The sequence below is a fragment of the Balaenoptera physalus genome, assembly GCF_965194825.1.
Source record: "Balaenoptera physalus genome assembly, chromosome: 1".
Lineage (NCBI taxonomy): Eukaryota > Metazoa > Chordata > Mammalia > Artiodactyla > Balaenopteridae > Balaenoptera > Balaenoptera physalus.
Genome location: NC_138882.1, coordinates 79,054,012 through 79,073,141, shown reverse-complemented (window position 1 = coordinate 79,073,141; position 19,130 = coordinate 79,054,012). Strand labels below are relative to the sequence as shown.

Sequence of the window (19,130 nt, the reverse complement as noted above, 5' to 3'; positions counted from 1 at the left end):
TGAGCTCAATAAATGTTGAATTGATAGAGATAAATGCTCTATAGGAGCACAAATAGTGAAAATGATGGGGCAGAAAGGGTTGGGGGTTGTCAGGGAACACTTCGCAGAGAAGATAACATTGTAGTATGGTTTTGAATAAAAACAAGAAGTTCTCCATTGCTTGATTATTTCAAGAATGCCCAGCTCTTTCTTTGCTCTGTTGTTCCCTTTGCCTGAAATACCTTGCTCACATTTTCCCATCTGGTGAGCTCCTATTTATCCTTCAAGGATAAGTTCAAATATCTGTTTGCCTTTGCTTATATTTGTGGGGTTTGCATTGGTACAGGAGAAGAGAAAGGAGTTTGTGGTGGGAGAAGAGGAGAAGTTATAGAAGGAGGAGAAGGGGTTGGTAGAAGAATTCCCTGTAAGTCTAAGAAAAAAAAGAAGAGCCACAGTGCTTAAGGAAGGTGAAGGTAAGAAGTTACTGAAAAAGCTCAAAGGCTCCTCTTAAAGACTTTGGACTGAAGGAGAGCTGCTTTGGGGCCCAGATGATGTGGTGTGGCCCAGAAGGCACAAGAAGGCCTTTTTCTCTAATCTGCCTGGAATCAGCACTGATGCTTTGGGAATGTCCTGGGTCAGCATCCTTGGCATGAATATCCATGTCCTCTGCAGAGCATTGAGGTCTTCTGTAAGTGGTTCAGCGGGCAGCAGATTTGGGGGACTAGAACCAGAAGAGACTAAGAATTGGGAGGATGCCTCATGACCTTAACAGAAGGCTGCTTTGGGGGCCTATGGGAAGCATCCCTTATAAGTCACTGGGAGCCACTTGGAGCATGGGGGTGGTGCTGAGGTCCATCCTCTGGTGTGGATGTTCAGTCAGCAGAAATTTGGGGTATGTTTGTTTACATGTTTCACTCACTCTGGAAACATGAGTAATGTATCAGTCAGCTCTTTATGCCCCCAGAATCTGGCCCAGGGAACTTGGAATACTAAGTAGGTTGAGATTAGAATGTAAAGTGTCTTGAATGATTATCTGAATGATTTTTTTTGAATGTATTAAGAAACATGGAGTATTTTTGAGAAATGAAAAGGAATAAAGAAAGCAGGGGTCTTCCCTAGTGGCACGGTGGATAGGAGTCTGCCTGCCAATGCAGGGGACATGGGTTCGATCCCTGGTCTGGGAGGATCCCACATGCCTTGGAGCAATTAGACCCGTGCACCACAACTACTGAGCCTGCGCTCTGGAGCCCGTGAGCCACAACTACTGAAACCCATGTGCCACAACTACTGAAGCCTGCATGCTTAGATCCCATGCTCTGCAACAAGAGAGGCCACTGTAGTGAGAAGCCCGTGCACCGCAACAAAGAGTAGCCCCCGCTCGCCGCAACTAGAGGAAGCCCGCATGCAGCGGCGAAGACCCAACACAGCCAAAAATTAAAAAAAAAAAAAAAAAAAAGCAGGTAAGGCTGAACTGATTCTGAAAAAGAGAAAAGTCAGAGAAACTTTGGGATATCTAACCTAGGGGAATGGCTTAGGCCTAGGACTGGCTTAGTCCTATCTATAGGAAAAAGAGATACAGTGGGTTGTTTCAGCTCAGTATGAAACAAGTTCAGAAGGAGGGTAGGGGCTGATTTCTCAAGAGCTTTAATAGAGAAGGGAAGAGATATATCAGGCAGGATCTTGAGTAAGACAAGTGAAAATGAAAATACAACATACCAAAACTTACAGGGTGCAGTGATCACAGCGCTCAGAGGGAAAATTTGTTCTTTGAAAAGATCAGGAAGATTGACATACTTTTAGCTAGATTAATTAAGAGAAAAATAGAGAAAGCTCAAATTACTAAAATTAGAAATGAAAGAGTGGACGTTACTGCAGACCTTATAGAAATAAAAACGATTATAAGAGAATATTATGAATAACTGTATGGAAACAAATTAGATAGCCTAGATGAAATAGACAAATTTCTATACACAAACAGATTACCAAGACTGACTTAAGAAGAAATAGAAAATCTAAGAGGACCTTTAACAAGTAAAGAGATTGAATCAGTAATCAAAAACCTCCTGGCAAAGAAAAATCCAGGACCAGATGGCTTCACTGGTGAATTCTACCAAATATTTAAAGAATAATTAACATCAATACTTCTCAAACACTTCTCCCAAAAAGAAGAGGAGAAAACACTTTCTAATTCATCCTATGAGGCCGGCATTACCTTTACCAAACCCAAAGATATCATACACACACACACACACACACACACACACACACACACACACACGAACGCACGCACAAACTATGCACCACTATCCCTTATAAGTATTGATGTAAAAACCCTCAACAAAATATTAACAAACTGAATCCAGCTGCATATTAAAAAGATTATACACCAAGACTAATTGGAATTTATTTCAGGAATGCAAGAGTGATTCAACATATGAAAATCAATAAATGCAATATACTACGTTAATAGAATTAAGGAAAAAAGACACATTATCATCTCAATTAATACAGAAAAAACATTTAACAAAATCCAACACTGTTTCACACATAAGAATCTAAGAATAGAAGGGAAATTCCTCACCTTGATAAAAGGCATTTGAGAAACGCACATCTAACATTCTATTCAAAAATGAAAGGGACTTCCCTGGTGGTGCAGTGGTTAAGAATCCACCGGCCAATGCAGGGGACATGGGTTTGATCCCTGATCCCAGAAGATCCCACATGCCGTGGAACAACAAAGCCCGTGCGCCACAACTACTGAGCCTGTGCTCTAGAGCCCGCGAACCACAACTACTGAGCCTATGTGCCACAACTACTGAAGCCTGCATGCCTAGAACCCATGTTCCACAACAAGAGAAGCCACTGCAATGAGAAGCCTGCCTACTGCAATGAAGAGTAACCCCAGCTCACTGCAGCTAGAGAAAGCCCACCCACAGCAACAAAGACCCAATGCAGCCAAAAATAAATAAATAAATAAATAAATAAATAAATAAATAATAAAGAATGAAAGACTGAAAGCCTTTCACCTAAGACCAGGAACAAGATAACAATGCCTACTTTCATCACTTCTATTTAACATTGTACTGGAAGTTCTAGTTACAGCAATTAGACAAGAAAAATAATAAAAGGTATCTTAATTGGAAAGGAAGAAGTGAAACTATTCCTATTCACAGAGGACATGATCTTATAGATAGAAAATCCTAGAGTCCACAAAAATAGATTGGTTCAAAATGGCAGAGTAGAAGGACATGCGCTCATCTCCTCTTGCGAGAGCACCGAAATCACAACTAACTGCTGAACAACATTGACAGGAAGATGCTGGAACCCACCAAAAATAAAATACCCCACATCCAAAGACAAAGGAGAAGTTGCACTGAGACAGTGGGAGGGGCACAATCATGATAAAATCAAATCCATACCTGCCAGGTGGGCGATCCACAAACTGGAGAACAATTATACCACAGAAGTTCTCCCACTGGAGAGAAGGTTCTGAGCCCAATATCAGGCTTCCCAGCCTGGGGGTCTGGCAATGGGACTAGGAATCCCCAGGGAATCTGACTTTGAAGGTCAGTGGGATTTGATTGAAGGACCTCCAAACACTGGGGGAAACAGAGACTCCACTCTTGGAGGTCACACACAAAGTTTTGTGTGCATGAGGATCTGGCTAAAGGAGCAGTGACCCCATAGGAGACTGAACCAAACCTACCTGCTAGTGTTGGAGGGTCTCCTGCAGAGACAGGGGGCAGCTGTGGCTCACCACAGGGACAAGGTCACTGGCAGCAGCAGTTCTGAGAAGTACTCACTGGTGTGAGCCCTCCCACAGGCTGCCACTAGCCCCACCATATAGCCTGTAGGCTCCAGTGCTGGGTCACCTCAGGCCAAACAACTAACAGGGAGGGAACACAGCCCCACCCATCAGCAGACAAGTGGTTTAAGGTTTTACTGAGCACAGGCTCTGCTCACCAGAGCAAGACCCAGTTCTACCAACCTCCAGTCCCTCCTATCAGGAAGCTTGCACAAGCCTCTTGGATAGTCTTATCCATCAGAAGGCAAACAGCAGAAGCAAGAAGGACTACAATCCTACAGCCTGCAGAACAAAAACCATAGTCACAGAAAGATAGACCAAATGAAAAGGCAGAGGACTATGTCCCAGATGAAGGAACAAGATAAAACCCCAGAAAAACAACAAAATGAAGTGGAGCTAGGCAACCTCCCAGAAAAAGAATTCAGAATAATGATAGTGAAGATGATCAAGGATCTTGGAAAAAGAATGGAGGCAAAGATTGAGAAGATGCAAGAAATGTTTAACAAAGATCAAGAAGAACTAAAGAACAAACAGAGATGAACAATACAACAACTGAAGTGTAAACTATACTGGAAGGAATCAATAGCTGAATAACTGAGGCAGAAGAACTATCATTATTCTGAATTCTTTTTCAGGTAGACTTCCTATTTCCTCTTCATTTGTTTGGTTTGGTGGTTTTTACCTTGCTCCTTCATCTGCTGTGTATTTCTCTGTCTTCTCATTTTGCTTCACTTACTGTGTTTGGGGTCTCCTTTTCACAGGCTGCAAGTTCGTAGTTCCCGTTGTTTTTGGTGTCTGCCCCCAGTGGTCCAGTGGCTAAGGTTGGTTCAGTGGGTTGTGTAGGCTTCCTGGTGGAGGGGACTAGTGCCTGTGTTCTGGCGGATGAGGCTGGATCTTGTCTTTCTGGTGGTCACGATCACGTCCGGTGGTGTGTTTTGGGGTGCTTGTGACCTTATTATGATTTTAGGCAGCCTCTCTGCTAATGGGTGGGGTTGTGTTCCTGTCTTGGTAGTTGTTTGGCATAGGGTGTCCAGCACTGTATCTTGCTCGTCATTGAGTGGAGCTGGGTCTTAGTGTTGAGATGGAGATCTCTGGGAGAGCTTTTGCTGTTTGCTATTACGTGGAGCTGGGAGGTCTCCGGTGGACCAATGTCCTGAACTCAGCTCTCCCACCTCAGAGGCACAGGCCTAACACACAGCCGGAGCACCAAGACACTGCCAGCCACACAGCTCAGAAGAAAAGGGCAAAAAACAAGAAAGAAAGAAAAAAAATAATAAAATACAAGTTATTAAAAATAATTATTAAAATTAAAAAAATAATAAAAAAAGAAAAAAAAAAAGAAACAAAGAAGAGAGCAACCAAACCAAAAAACAAATCCACCAATGATAACAAGTGCTAAAAATTATACTAAAAAAAAAACAACAGCAAAAAAACGGACAGACAGAACCCTAGGACAAATGGTAAAAGCAAATCTATACAGACGAAGTCACACAAAGAAGCATACACATACACATTCACAAAAAGAGAAAAAGGAAAAAAATCTATCTATCTATCTATCATCTATCTATCTATCTATATATAAAAGGAGGAAGAGAGCAACCAAATCAATAAACAAATCTTCCAATGCTAATAAACTCTAAATACTAAACTAAGATAAACACAAAGCCAGGAACAAATTAGATGCAGAAAGCAAACCCCAAGTCTACAGTTGCTCCCAAAATCCACTGCCTCAATTTTGGGATGATTTGTTGTCTATTCAGGTATTCTACAGATGCAGGGTACATCAAGTTGACTGTGGAGATATAATCCACTGCTCCTGAGGCTGCTGGGAGAAATTTCCCTTTCTCTTCTTTGTTTGCACAGCTCCTGGGGTTCAGCTTTGGATTTTGCCCCGCCTCTGCGTGTAGGTCACCTGAGGGCGTCTGTTCTTTGCTCAGACAGGATGGGGTTACAGTAGCAGCTGATTAGGGGGCTCTGGCTCACCCAGGCTGGGGGGAGGGAGGGGTACGGAATGCCAGGTGAGCCTGCGGCGGCAGAGGCTGGGGTGACATTGCAACAGCCTGAGGCATGCCGTGTGTTCTCCTGGGGAAGTTGTCCCTGGATCACGGGACCCTGGTCGTGGCGGGCTGCACAGACGCCCAGGAGGGGAGGTGCGGATAGTGACCTGCTTGCACACAGGCTTCTTGGTGGCTGCAGCAGCAGCCTTAGCATCTCATGCTCGTCTCTGGTGTCTGTGTTGATAGCTCGCACCTGTCTCTGGAGCTCATTTAGGCGGTGCTGTGAATCCCCTCTCCTCATGCACCCCTAAACAATGGCCTCTTGCCTCTTAGTCAGGTCCAGACTTTTTCCTGGACTCCTTCCCCACTAGCTGTGGAGCACTAGCCCCCTTCAGACTGTGTTCATGCAGCCAACTCCAGTCCTCTCCCTGGGACCTGACCTCCAAAGCCCAAGCCTCAGATCCCAGCCCCCACCTACCCCGGCTGGCGAGCAGACAAGCCTCTCAGGCTGGTGAGTGCTGGTCGGCACCGATTCTCTGTGTGGGAATCTCTCCACTTTGCCCTCTGCACCCCTGTTGCTGCACTCTCCTCCATGGCTCTGAAGCTTCCCCCCCCCCGCCCATCCCCCATCTCCACCAGTGAAGGAGCTTCCTAGTGTGTGGAAACTTTTCCTCCTTCACAGCTCCCTCCCAGAGGTGCAGGTCCCTTCCCTATTCTTTTATCTCTGTTTTTTTCTTTTTTCTTTTGTCCTACCCAGGTACGTGGGGAGTTTCTTGCCTTTTGGGAAGTCTTAGGTCTTCTGCCAGCATTCAGTAGGTGTTCTGTAGTAGTTGTTCCACATGTAGATGTATTTCTGATGTATTTGTGGGGAGGAAGGTGATCTCCACGTCTTACTCCTCCACCATCTTGAAGGTCTCTCAGGCATGATATATTTAAAATGATGGAAGGGAAGAATCTACAACCAAGAATACTCTACCCAGCAAGACTCTCATTCAGATTTGAAGGAGAAGTCAAAACCTTTACAGACAAGCAAAAGCTAAGAGAATTCAGCACCACCAGACCAGCCTTGCAACAAATGTTAAAGAAACTCCTCTAGGCAGGAAAGAGACTAGCAACTTAAAAAAACAACAACAAACAAACAAACAAAAAAAAACAACAAGCACAAAAAAACCTTGCACATATATAGACTGATATATCAAAACCTCATGGGAACAGCAAACCCAAAAACTGCAACAGATACTCACACACAAAAGAAAAAGCAACCCAAACACAACACTAAAGACAGTCATCAAGTCACAAGAGAAAAGAACAAAAGAGGAAGGGAAGAAAAAAGACCAACAAAAACAAACCCAGAACAACTAAGAAAATGGCAATACGAATGCATATATTGATAATTATCTTAAATGTAAATGGATTAAACTTGCCAACCACAAGACATAGACTGGTTGAGTGGATAAAAAAACAAGACTTGTATATATGCTGTCTACAAGGGACCCACCTCAGACCTAGGGACACATACAGACTGAAAGTGAGGGGATGGAAGAAGGTCTTCCATGCAAATGGAAACCAAAATAAAGCTGGAGTAGCAATACTCATATCAGACAAAATAGACTTTAAAATAAAGACTGTTATAAGAGATAAAGAAGGACACTACATAATGATCAAGGGATCAGTCCAAGAAGAATATATAACAATTGTAAATATATATGCACCCAACATAGGAGCACCTCAATATATAAGGCAAGTACTAACAGCCATAAAGGGAGAAATCAGCAGCAACACGATAATAATGGGGGACTTTAACACCCCACTTTCATTAATGGACAGGTCATCTGGACAGAAAATCAATAAGGAAATACAGCCCTTAAATGACACATTAGACCAAATGGACTTAATTTATATTTATAGAGCATTCCATCCAAAAGCAGCAGAATACATCTTCTTCTCAAGTGTACATGGAACATTCTCCAGGATTGACCACATGCTGGGCCACAAGGCAAGCCTCAGTAAATTTAAGAAAATTGAAATCATATCAAGCATCTTTTCTGATCACAACGTTATGAGATTAAAAATAAACCACAGGAAAAAAACTATAAAAAACACAAACATGTGGAGGCTAAAAAATATGCTACTAAAGAACCAATGGATCATTAAAGAAATAAAAAGGAAATTTAAAAATACCTAAAGACAAATGAAAATGAAAGCACAATGATTCAAAACCTATGGGATGCCTCAAAAGCAGTTCTAAGAGGGAAGTTTATAGCAATACAATCTTACCTCAGGAAACAATAAAAATCTCAAATGAACAACCTAACCTTACACTTAAAGTTACTAGAGAAAGAAGAAGAATAACAACAAAAAAACCCCCCTAAGTTACTAGGAGGAAAGAAATCATAAAGATCAGAGCATAAATAAATCAAATAGAGACAAGGAAAACAGTAGCAAAGATCAATGAAACTAAAAGCTGGCTCTTTGAAAAGGTAAACAAAATTGATAAACGTTTAGCCAGGCTCATCAAGAAGAAAAGGGAGAGGATTCAAATCAATAATATTGGAAATGAAAAAGGAGGAGTTACAAATGACACCACAGAAATACAAAGGATCATGAGAGACTACTACAAGCAACTGTATGCCAATAAAATGGACAACCTGGAAGAAACGGACAAATTCTTAGAAAGGTAGAGTCACCCAAGAATGAACCAGGAAGAAATAGAAAATATGAACAGACCAATCACAAGTACTGAAATGGAAACTGTGATTAAAAAACTCCCAAAAAACAAAAGTCCAGGACCTGATGGCTTCACAGGCGAATTCTATCAAACATTGAGGGAGGAGCTCACACTTATCCTTTTGAAACTGTTCCGAAAAATTGAAGAGGAAGGAAAATTCCCAAACTCATTCTATGAGGCCACCATCACCCTGACACGAGACAAAGATACCACAAAAAAGGAAAATTACAGGCCAATATCACTGATGAGCATAGACTCAAAAATCCTCAATAAAATACTAGCAATCTGAATCCAACAGTACATTAAAAGGATCATACACCATGATCAAGTGGGATTTATCCCAGGAATGCAAGGATTTTTCAATATCTACAAATCAACCAGTGTGATACACCACATCAACAAATTGAAGAAAAAAACCATGTGATCATCTCAATAGATGCAGAAAAATCTTTTGACAAAATTCAACACCCATTTATGATAAAAACTCCCCAGAAAGTAGGCAAAGAGGGAACATACCGCAACATAATAAAGGCCATATATGACAAAACTATAGCTAACATCATACTCAATGGTGAAAAGCTGAAAGCATTTCCTCTAAGATCAGGAAAAAGACAAGGATGTCCACTCTCAGCACTTTCATTCAGCATAGTTTTGGAAGTTCTAGCCATGGCAATCAGAGAAGAAAAAGAAATAAAACGAATCCAAATTGGCAAAGAAGAAGTAAAACTGTCTCTGTTTGCAGATGACATGATACTATACATAGAGAATCGTAAATATGTTACCAGAAAACTACTAGAGATAATCAATGAATTCCGTAAACTTGCACAATGTAAAATTAATACACAGAAACCTGTTGCATTTCTATATACTAACAATGAAATTCAGAGAGAGAAATTTAAGAAACAATCTCATTTACCACCACATGAAAAAGAATAAAATACCTAGGAATATACCTACCTAAGGAGAGAAAAGACCTGTACTTTGAAAACTGTAAGATACTGATGAAAGAAATCGAAGATGACAAAAACAGGTGGAAAGATATACCATGTTCTTGAATTGGAAGAATCAGTACTGTTAAAATGACAATACTACCCAAGGCAATCTACAGATTCAATGCAATTCTTATCAAATTACCAATGGCACGTTTCACAGAACTGGAACAAAGAAAATCTTAATTTGTATGGAAACACAAAAGACCTCAAATATCCAAAACAATCTTGAGAAAGAAAAACGGAGCTGGAAGCATCAGGCTCCCTGACTTCAGACTATACTGCAAAGCTACAGTCATCAAAAGAGTATGGTACTGGCACGAAAATAGAAATATATATCAATGGAACAGGATGGAAAGCCCAGAAATAAACCCACACACCTATGGTCAATTAATCTATGACAAAGGAGGCAAGACTACACAATGGTGGAAAGACGGTCTCTTCAACAAATGGTGCTGGGAAAACTGGACAGCTACATGTGCAAAAATGAAATCAGATCATTCTTTAACACCATACACAAAAATAAACTCAAAATGGATTAAAGACCTAACCTATAAAATTCCTAGAGGAAAACATAGGCAGAACACTCTCTGACATAAATTGCAGCAATATCTTTTTTGATCTGTCTCTCAGAATAATAGAAATAAAAACAAAAATAAATGAATGGGACCTAATTAAACTTAAAAGATTTTGCACAGCAAAGGGAACCATAAACAAAACGAAAAGACAACCCACAGATTAGGAGAAAATATTTACAAATGATGTGACCAACAAGGGGTTAGTCTCCAAAATTTACAAACAGCTCATGAGGCTTAATATCATCAAAACAAACAACACAATTTAAAAAATGGGCAGAAGACTTAAATAGACATTTCTCCAAAGAAGACATACAGATGGCCAACAGGCACATGAAAAGATGCTCAACATCGCTAATTATTAGAGAAATGCAAATCAAAACTACAATGAGATATCACCTCACACCAGTCAAAATGGCTATCATCAAAAAATCCACAAACAATAAATGCTGGAGAGGGTGTGTAGAGAAGGGGACCCTCTTACACTGTTGGTGGGAATGTAAACTGGTACAGCCACTGTGGAGAATAGTATGGAAGTTCCTTAAAAAACTAAAAATACAGCTACCATATGACTCTGCAATCCCACTCCTGGGCATATATCCAGAGAAAAACATGGTCTGAAAGGATACATGCACCCCAATGTTCATTGCAGCACTGTTTACAATAGCTAAGACATGGAAGCAACCTAAATGTCCATCAACAGAGCAATGGATAAAGAAGATGTGGTATATATATACACGATGGAATATTACTCAGCCATTAAAAAGAATGAAATAATGCCATTTGCAGCAAAATGGATGGACCTAGAGATTGTCATATGGAGTGAAATAAGTCAGACAGAGGAAGAAAAATATTGTATGATATCCCTTATATGCAGAATCTAAAAAGAAATGATACAAACGAACTTATTTACAAAACAGAAACAGACTCACAGACTTAGAGAATGAACTTATGGTTACAGGGGGGAAGGATCGGGGGAAAGGATAGTCAGGGAGTTTGGGATTGACATGTTCACACTGCTATATTTAAAATGGATAACCAACAAGGACCTACTGTATTACACAGGGAACTCTGCTCAATGTTATGTGGCAGCCTGGATGGGAGGGAGGGGAGTTTGGGTGAGAATGGTTACATGTATATGTATGGCTGACTGAGTCCCTTTGCTGTGCACCTGAACCTATCACAACACTGTTAATCGGCTATACTCCAATATAAAATAAAAAGTAAAAAAAAAAAAAAAAAAAAAGAATCCACAAAGAAACTATCAGAACTAATAAATGAATTAAGCAAAGTTGTAGCATAGAAGATCAATTTACAAAAATTTACAATTACAACACGTATTTTTACAATTGTAAATTTACAATTGTATATTTTTAATTTGTATTTTACAAATACACATTGTATTTTTAAACACTAGCAATGAACAATCTGAAAAGGAAATTAGGAGAACAATTCCATATATAATAGCATCCAAAATAATTAAATATCTATGAATAATTTAGCCAAGGAGATTCAATACTTATACACTGAAAACTATGAAACATTTTGAAAGAAATTAAAGAATACCTAAATAAATGGAAAGACATCCTATGTTCATAGATTGTAGGACTTAAGATTATGTATTTGGCAATACTACCCAAAGCAAGTTACAGATTCAATTCAATCTCTATCAAAATTCCAATGACTTTTGTGACTTTTTTTTCATAAATAGAAAAGCCATTCTTCAAATTCATATGGAATTGTAAGGGACCCCAACTAGCCAAAACTATATTGAAAAATAAAAACAAATTGGAGAACTCGCACTTCCCAATTTAAAAATTTCCACAGCTACGTTAATCACATGCCAGTGTATTGCTGGTATCAGGATAGACATATAGATGTCTATATGGAATTGAATTAAGAGTCCATAAATAAACCCATACATTTATGGACAATTAATTTTTGACAAGAATGCCAAGATCGTTCAATGGGGAAAGAATGGTTGCTTCAACAAATAGTACTGGGACAACCAGATGTCTATAAACAAAAGAATGAAGCTGAACACCTACCTCACACCTATACAAAAATCAACTCAAAATGTTTCAATGACCTAAATATGAAAGCAAAAAATTATGAAACTCTTAGAAGAAAACATAGGGGTAAATTTACATGATCTTGGATTTGGCAATGAATTCTTAGATATGACAACAAAAGTGTGAGCAGGAGAAGAAAAAATAGATAAATTAGACTTCATCAAAATTAAAAACTTTTGTGCATCAAAGGACATTATCAGGTAATGAAAAGAAAACTTACAGAATAGGAGAAAATATTTATAAATCATATATCTGATAAGGGTCTAGTATTCAAAGTAGTTAAAGAGCTCTTATAGCTCAAAAAAAAAAAAGACAAATAATCTAATCAAAAAGGGACAAAGGACTTGAATAGACATTTCTCCAAAGAAAATATACAAACAGCCAATAAGCACATGAAAAGATGCTCAATATCATTTGTTGTTAGGGAAATGCAAATCAAAACCACAAGAGACTTTACATGTACTAAGATGGTGATTAATAATAATAACAACAATAATAATAGTAAATAATTGGAAAATAAGTTTTGGTAAGGATGTGGAGAAATTAGAACGCTTATACATTGCTGGTGGGATTGTAAACTGGTACAGTCACTGTGGAAAAAACTATTTAGTGATCCCTCAAAAAATTAAGTACAACATTACCATATGATCCAGCAATTTCATTCCTGGGTATATACCCAGAAAAATTGAAAACAATACTTGTACAAAAGTCTTCATAATAGAACTATTTGCAAAAGCCAAAAGGTGGAAACAACACAAACGTCCATCAGTAGACGAGTGGATAAATAAATATGGTACACACATACAATGGAATCTTATTCAGCAATAAAAAGGAATAAAGTACTGATACACGATACAATATGAATAAACATTGAAAACATTGTACTAAGTGAAAGAAGTCAGACATAAAAAGTCACATGTTGCATGATTTCATTTATATGAAATATTCAGAATAGGTAAACCCATTGAGCCAGAAAGTGGATTGGTGTTTGAAGAGGGATAGGGGGAAGGAGAAATGAGAAGTGATTGTTTAATGGGTACAAGGTTTTCTTTTGGGGTGACTAAGTGTTTTGGAGCAATAGAAGTGGTGGTTGCCCAACATTGTGAATTTACTAAATGTCACTGAATTGTACATTTTAATATTATTATTTTGTTTTGTGAATTTCACCTTAATGAAAAAAAAGAAAGACAAAAATTTTGTGTGCACACGGAGACACAACTGAGGCTAGATCTGTAGTGGGAGGCTGAAAACTGGGAGGTGTGGAAGGCTGGCAGTCCAGTGGGCACAGACCACAGATTCTGAGAGGTGGAAAGACACAGTTGTCCTTGAGGATAGTGACAAAATATAAACAACTCTCTGCCTATGGTGAGCAACAATAAACATTTGAAGGTGTGGATGGTTAGTAAGAAGTAGATAATGCTCCTCAGGGGAAGGGGAGTCATTGGATTACAATCTTTTAGCAGAAGAGCCTGTAAGTTTTTGACTCAAAACGTCAGAATCATTTGGTTGGCCCATGTGTATTGGCTGTACATATATTTCCTACTACTGTTCTCTCTTCAGCATCAGAATACATGTATCTGCTTCTTGCAAACACACTTGAAGAATTTGTTCTTATTTCTCCATCCCTCCAACTCCACTGCGACTAAAGTCTCATGAGTATGGTTCATGAAGCAGGATTGGGGTTGCCTGGGAGCTTGTTATAAATGCAGAATCTTAGTCTCCATTCCAGAATCAGCATTATAATAAGATTCCCTAATACTTTGTATTCATATTAACATTTGATAAGTAAGTTCCCACCTATAAAGAATAAAACGGAGAAGCAAGTGAGATTCATTTTCTCCGGGGCATGATAATGTCTGATTTCAGTTATACCAATTGGGATTATTTCTTAACATGGTTTATCTTTTCAGATACATTTCTTCAAAGGAAAAAGTTATGGTGTCCAGCCCCTTGAAAGAATGTAGGCTGGAATCTTCCTTCATGCTTGTTTTCAAGATTGATTTTATTTGTGCCATACTCTTGTCACAGTGGTTTTTTCCCCTTCCTTAATCACTCCAAACTCTTCCCTGCACCAGGGCCTTTGCACATGTAATTCCCACTGCTTTGAATGCTTCTTCATTAGACTCCTCCCCGTTTGACTCCTCATACTCTTTAAACATCAGAGGAGATGCTACTTTTCCAGAAAATCCATTCCACATCACCTCATCCAAAGCAGATCCTCTTGTGTTTCTCACCAATGGTACTGAAACCAAGAAGGACACTGTGGGGACTCCTGGGCATGGAAGGCTTTATGTTCCCCATTTCTTGTTTGTAGGGAATAGACTCCAGCTTCCATGACCTTCCCTGAGTTCCGAAGGGCAGATTAGAACAGTTGCTAATCAGGGAAGAGAGGGGATGCAGAGACGAGAGAGGAGCAGCCAAGAAACAATAGTGCAGCCTTGGGGCAGGGTCCTGGTTCTGCCTCAAGGGATACACAACAATATCTTTGAGCTGCTCTACAGAACTAAAACCCAACAAATGGAAAATATCAGCATTCTTCATTCCAGATTAAAGGAACCAGAGAAGCTCTTCAAGAAGACCCCCTGAGGCCAGATTAAAGGAACCATAGAAACTCATCAGATTACCTGAGACCAAATTAAAGGAGTGCAGGTCCTGCACACACCCTAATCTTATCAGCAACCCCAACCTTGAACCGTTGCTATAAAACTCCTCACCAAATTCTCCCAGGTTGGGACACACAGTTTTTGAGGACAGGAGCCCGCTGTGTCTCCCTTGTCTGGCAAAGCAATAAAGCTATACTTTTCAATTTCACCCAAAACTCTGTCTCTGAGATTCAATTCAGCACCAGTGTACAGAAGCCAAGTTTTCGGCATCAGTACCCTGCTTATTTTCTTCCTAGCATCACAGTTTATAATTATATATACATTTATGTGAATATATAACTGTGTATAAACTAACTAGCAGAGTAAAGTGGTTATGAACACAGACTCTGGAGCCAAGCTCCCTGATTTCTAACCCTGGCAATCACTGCTTTCCTCCTGGGCCTCAGAACACCTGCAAAACACATTCAAGTATGTTTCTTTTCTGCACCATCCCCACTTCCCCCATAACAGTGTGACATCAAGCAAGTTAGTTAAGTGTTGTATGCCTTCTTTCCTCTTCCTTAAAGTGAGGATAGTGTATATTTCTTAGGGCCCTTATGAGAAGTATTGATGGGAATGAGGAGAAGCAGGGAAATTTTAGCCTGAGGACATTCCGAATATTTAATTCTAGAGATGGGTTCAATTTTGCAAGGAGGCAAAGACATGGGTCTCTGCTCCTACGCTGGGGAGTGGCTCTTGAATGTGTAAGTGAATTCTCCCTCTTTCTGCATCTTATACATATTTCCCAAGTTTCTGTCCTCCTTACACTTTTCTCCTTAACTTCATTTATTACTTCTATGCTGTGACTTCTAAGCTTCCAGACTCAGCTCTACCTCCAGCCCTAAATTTCCAGCTGCTTTCAGGAAATCTTCTCATGGATATCACACTAACATCTTAAAATTAGTAGCTCCAAAGTTGAAATCACCTTCTCTTCATGCCTGCTCCCTCATGCCCGCAACTTTGTAACCTTCTTTGGCTACTCTGAAATTTCACCTCCCCCCACCCCCAATATTTCATATCACCTTTCCCTGCTTGATTTATTTCATTCTTATCATTTATCACTATCAAATATACTATTTCACTTATTTATCTTGTTTATAGTTTGTCTCCCCTGTTAAAAAGTTAACTCCACGAGAGCAGGAATTTTTGCCTCCTTTGTTTATGGTGTATCCCCAGGAACTAGAACAGTGCCAGGCATCCAGTAGGTGCTCAGTGAATATTTATTGGATGACAGTGAAGTCTCTTCCCCCCTAATTCCCATTGCCAGTTAATCTAGTTAATTCTACATCTATGGTGATTTTTGCTTCTGTCCTTCTTTCTCTTGTGCTGCTACCGTGTTTATTCAGCTGTCACTGTTCCTCAAAAATATTGCAAGAGCTTGCCACCTACTGGCTAATGAGATTTGGGCAAGTTATTTAAAAAGGGTATAATAATAGTATAGACTCATAGAACTGTCATAAGGCTTTTGTATATGATGTACGTACAGCATTTGACCCAGTTCCTGGAACAGTATGAACCCTCAGTGAATATTAACTATTTTTATCTGCTACCCTGGGCTAGTTCTGGGCCAGCTTTCCTGTTTCGTCTTCTGCCCCATCCTATACTTTGACCCCAGTTGACCACTTGTGGTTCTCCAAACCTGACATGAACCTTCATGCTTTCCACGGAATGGACAGCAGGGAATGAGAAGCAGGCAGGATCAGAGAATTCCTTTCTGTCTGCCAAATTAGGTACTGCTGGACTAGATAGCCCCTGACTTGCATCAAAGGAAAGGAAAGCTGGAGAACGCTTTTTATCACAGTAAGCAAAAACTGAAAGGACTATTTCTCGTGTTTTAGTTGGGTTCAGAAATTTCGGCTAAGCTGAACCATAGAGTTTCAATATTTCCAATGAAGATCGTGAGGCTCAGGAAGAACATGTAACCTACCTGTGATACCACAGTAAGATAGTAGCTAATTTGGTAATAAGGCTTCTTTTCTTAACTTTAGGTCTCTTTATTCCACAACATGCTGGTCATAAACCCCAAACAGTCTTGTCTCATAAAAGCACATTTCCCATGCCCCAGCAGATAATTCACTTAAATGAAAACACAGTTGAAGCTGTTAACTCTGAACCATCTCAGGCCATAAACTTTTAGGTTGAGAGGCAATGGCAGTTCATCAGGCACCACTGTGAGCCCCACCGGATCCCTTGGCAGAGAGACAGACACCTATAAATAGGTGATTTAGATTGAGCAAGCTGCACAAAACCAGGAGTGACTCATGACTACATGGGTCCACTTCAGCATTTACCTGGGCCAAGGCAGAAGACAAGCGTGAGAAACTGGAACAGCCAGATCATGCTCTTAGCAGTGGAGAATGGTGCTGGAGACCTCAAGGCAGTCAATGTTCTTGGCATTCTCTCACAAACTGAAAGTGCTTCTACCGAAATTGCTCTCTTCCTCTCAGAGGCGTGGCAAGGCCTCCTTCCCACATACAAAGAGTCCCAGTTTTATTTTATTACTCTATTTATTTCTTTTCTGAGCAAAGTGCAAAAATCTTGTGTGTGTTGTGAATTGGAGTTTCCACTATCTATATCCTTTTCTCTTTCTATTTTTTTATGGTAGTAAAACAACCTAAATTACGTGTTGTGGTTATGCAACCTAAAATTTACTGGGTTCTTTTTTTTTGAATTTTTGAAATTTATTTAATTTATTTTTTTTATACAGCAGGTTCTTATTAGTTATTCATTTTACACATATTAGTGTATATATGTCAATCCCAATCTCCCAATTAATCACACCCCCACCCCCACCCCCCTGTCACTTTCTCCCCTTGGTGTCCATATGTTTGTTCTCTACATCTGTGCCTCTATTTCTGCCCTGCAAACTGGTTCATCTGTACCATTTTTCTAGGTTCCACATATATGCGTTAATATACGATGTTTATTCTTCTCTTTCTAACTTACTTCACTCTGTATGACAGTCTCTAGATCCATCCACGTCTCTACAAATCACCAAATTTCGTTCCTTTTTATGGCTGAGTAATAGTCCATTGTATATATGTATCACATCTTCATTATCCATTCATCCGTCGATGGACATTTAGGTTGCTTCCATGACCTGGCTATTGTAAATAGAGCTGCAATGAACATTGGGGTGCATGTGTCTTTTTGAATTATGGTTTTCTCAGGGTATATGCCCAGTAGTAGGATTGCTGGGTCATATGGTAGTTCTATTTTTAGTTTTTTGAGGAACCTCCATACTGTTCTCCATAGTGGCTGTATCAATTTACATTCCCACCAAGAGCGCAAGAGGGTTACCTTTTCTCCACACCCTCTCTAGCATTTATTGTTTGTAGATTTTTTGATGATAGCCATCCTGACCGGTGTGAGGTGATACCACATTGTAGTTTTGATTTGCATTTCTCTAATGATTAGTGATGTTGAGCATCCTTTCATGTGTTTGTTGGCAATCTGTATACCTTCCTTGGAGAAATGTCTACTTAGATCTTCTGCCCATTTTTGGATTGGGTTGTTTGTTTTTTTGATATTGAGCTGCATGAGCTGCTTGTATATTTTGGAGATTAATCCTTTGTCAGTTGCTTCATTTGCATATATTTTCTCCCATTCTGAGGGTTGTCTTTTGGTCTTGTTTATGGCTTCCTTTGCTGTGCAAAAGCTTTTAAGTTTCATTAGGTCCCATTTGTTTATTTTTGTTTTTATTTCCATTTCTCTAGGACGTGGGTCAAAAAGGATCTTGCTGTGGTTTATGTAATAGAGTGTTCTGCCTATGTTTTCCTCTAAGAGTTTGATAGTGTCTGGCCTTACATTTAGGTATTTAATCCATTTTGAGTTTATTTTTGTGTATGGTGTTAGGGAGTGTTCTAATTTCATTCTTTTACATGTAACTGTCTGGTTTTCCCAGCACCACTTATTGAAGAGGCTGTCTTTTCTCCATTGTATATTCTTGCCTCCTTTATCAAAGATAAGGTGACCATATGTGGCAGGCAGATTCTTAACCACTGTGCCACCAGGGAAGTTCCTGATAGTATGGTTTGATGCACAAAAGTTTTTCGTTTTAATGAAGGCTGGTTTAATTGGTTTTTCTTTTGTTGCCTATGCTTTTGGTGTCATATTCAAGAAATCGTTGCTAAATCCAATGTAATGAAGATTTTCCCCTGTGTTTCCTCTAAGAGTTTTATAGTCTTAGTTTTTGTATTTATCTCTTTGATACATTTGAGTTGATTTTTCTATATCATTTAAGGCAAGGTTCACCTTCATTCTTTTGCATGAGGATATCTAATTTTCACAGTACCATTTGTTGAAAAGGCTGTCCTTTCCCTATTGAATGTTCTTGGCATCCT

At 39.5% G+C, this 19,130-nt stretch overlaps 1 protein-coding gene and 1 long non-coding RNA gene across 5 annotated transcripts in view; one reads left to right on the top strand and one right to left on the bottom strand.

The window, feature by feature from the left end:
* The window catches only part of SLAMF6 (SLAM family member 6), a 39,185-nt gene extending 20,059 nt beyond the window's left edge, over positions 1–19,126 (bottom strand). For 3 of the 4 annotated variants that reach the window (XM_082476404.1, XM_082476406.1, XM_082476405.1), the window contains exon 1: positions 17,079–19,126. In XM_082476404.1, coding sequence (XP_082332530.1) covers positions 17,079–17,184 — 106 coding nt within the window. In that variant the 5' untranslated portion in view covers positions 17,185–19,126. The other variant, XM_082476407.1, reaches the window with a different exon arrangement.
* The window catches only part of LOC309639868, a 423,467-nt gene that overhangs the window by 44,951 nt on the left and 359,386 nt on the right, over positions 1–19,130 (top strand). The window lies entirely within an intron of this gene.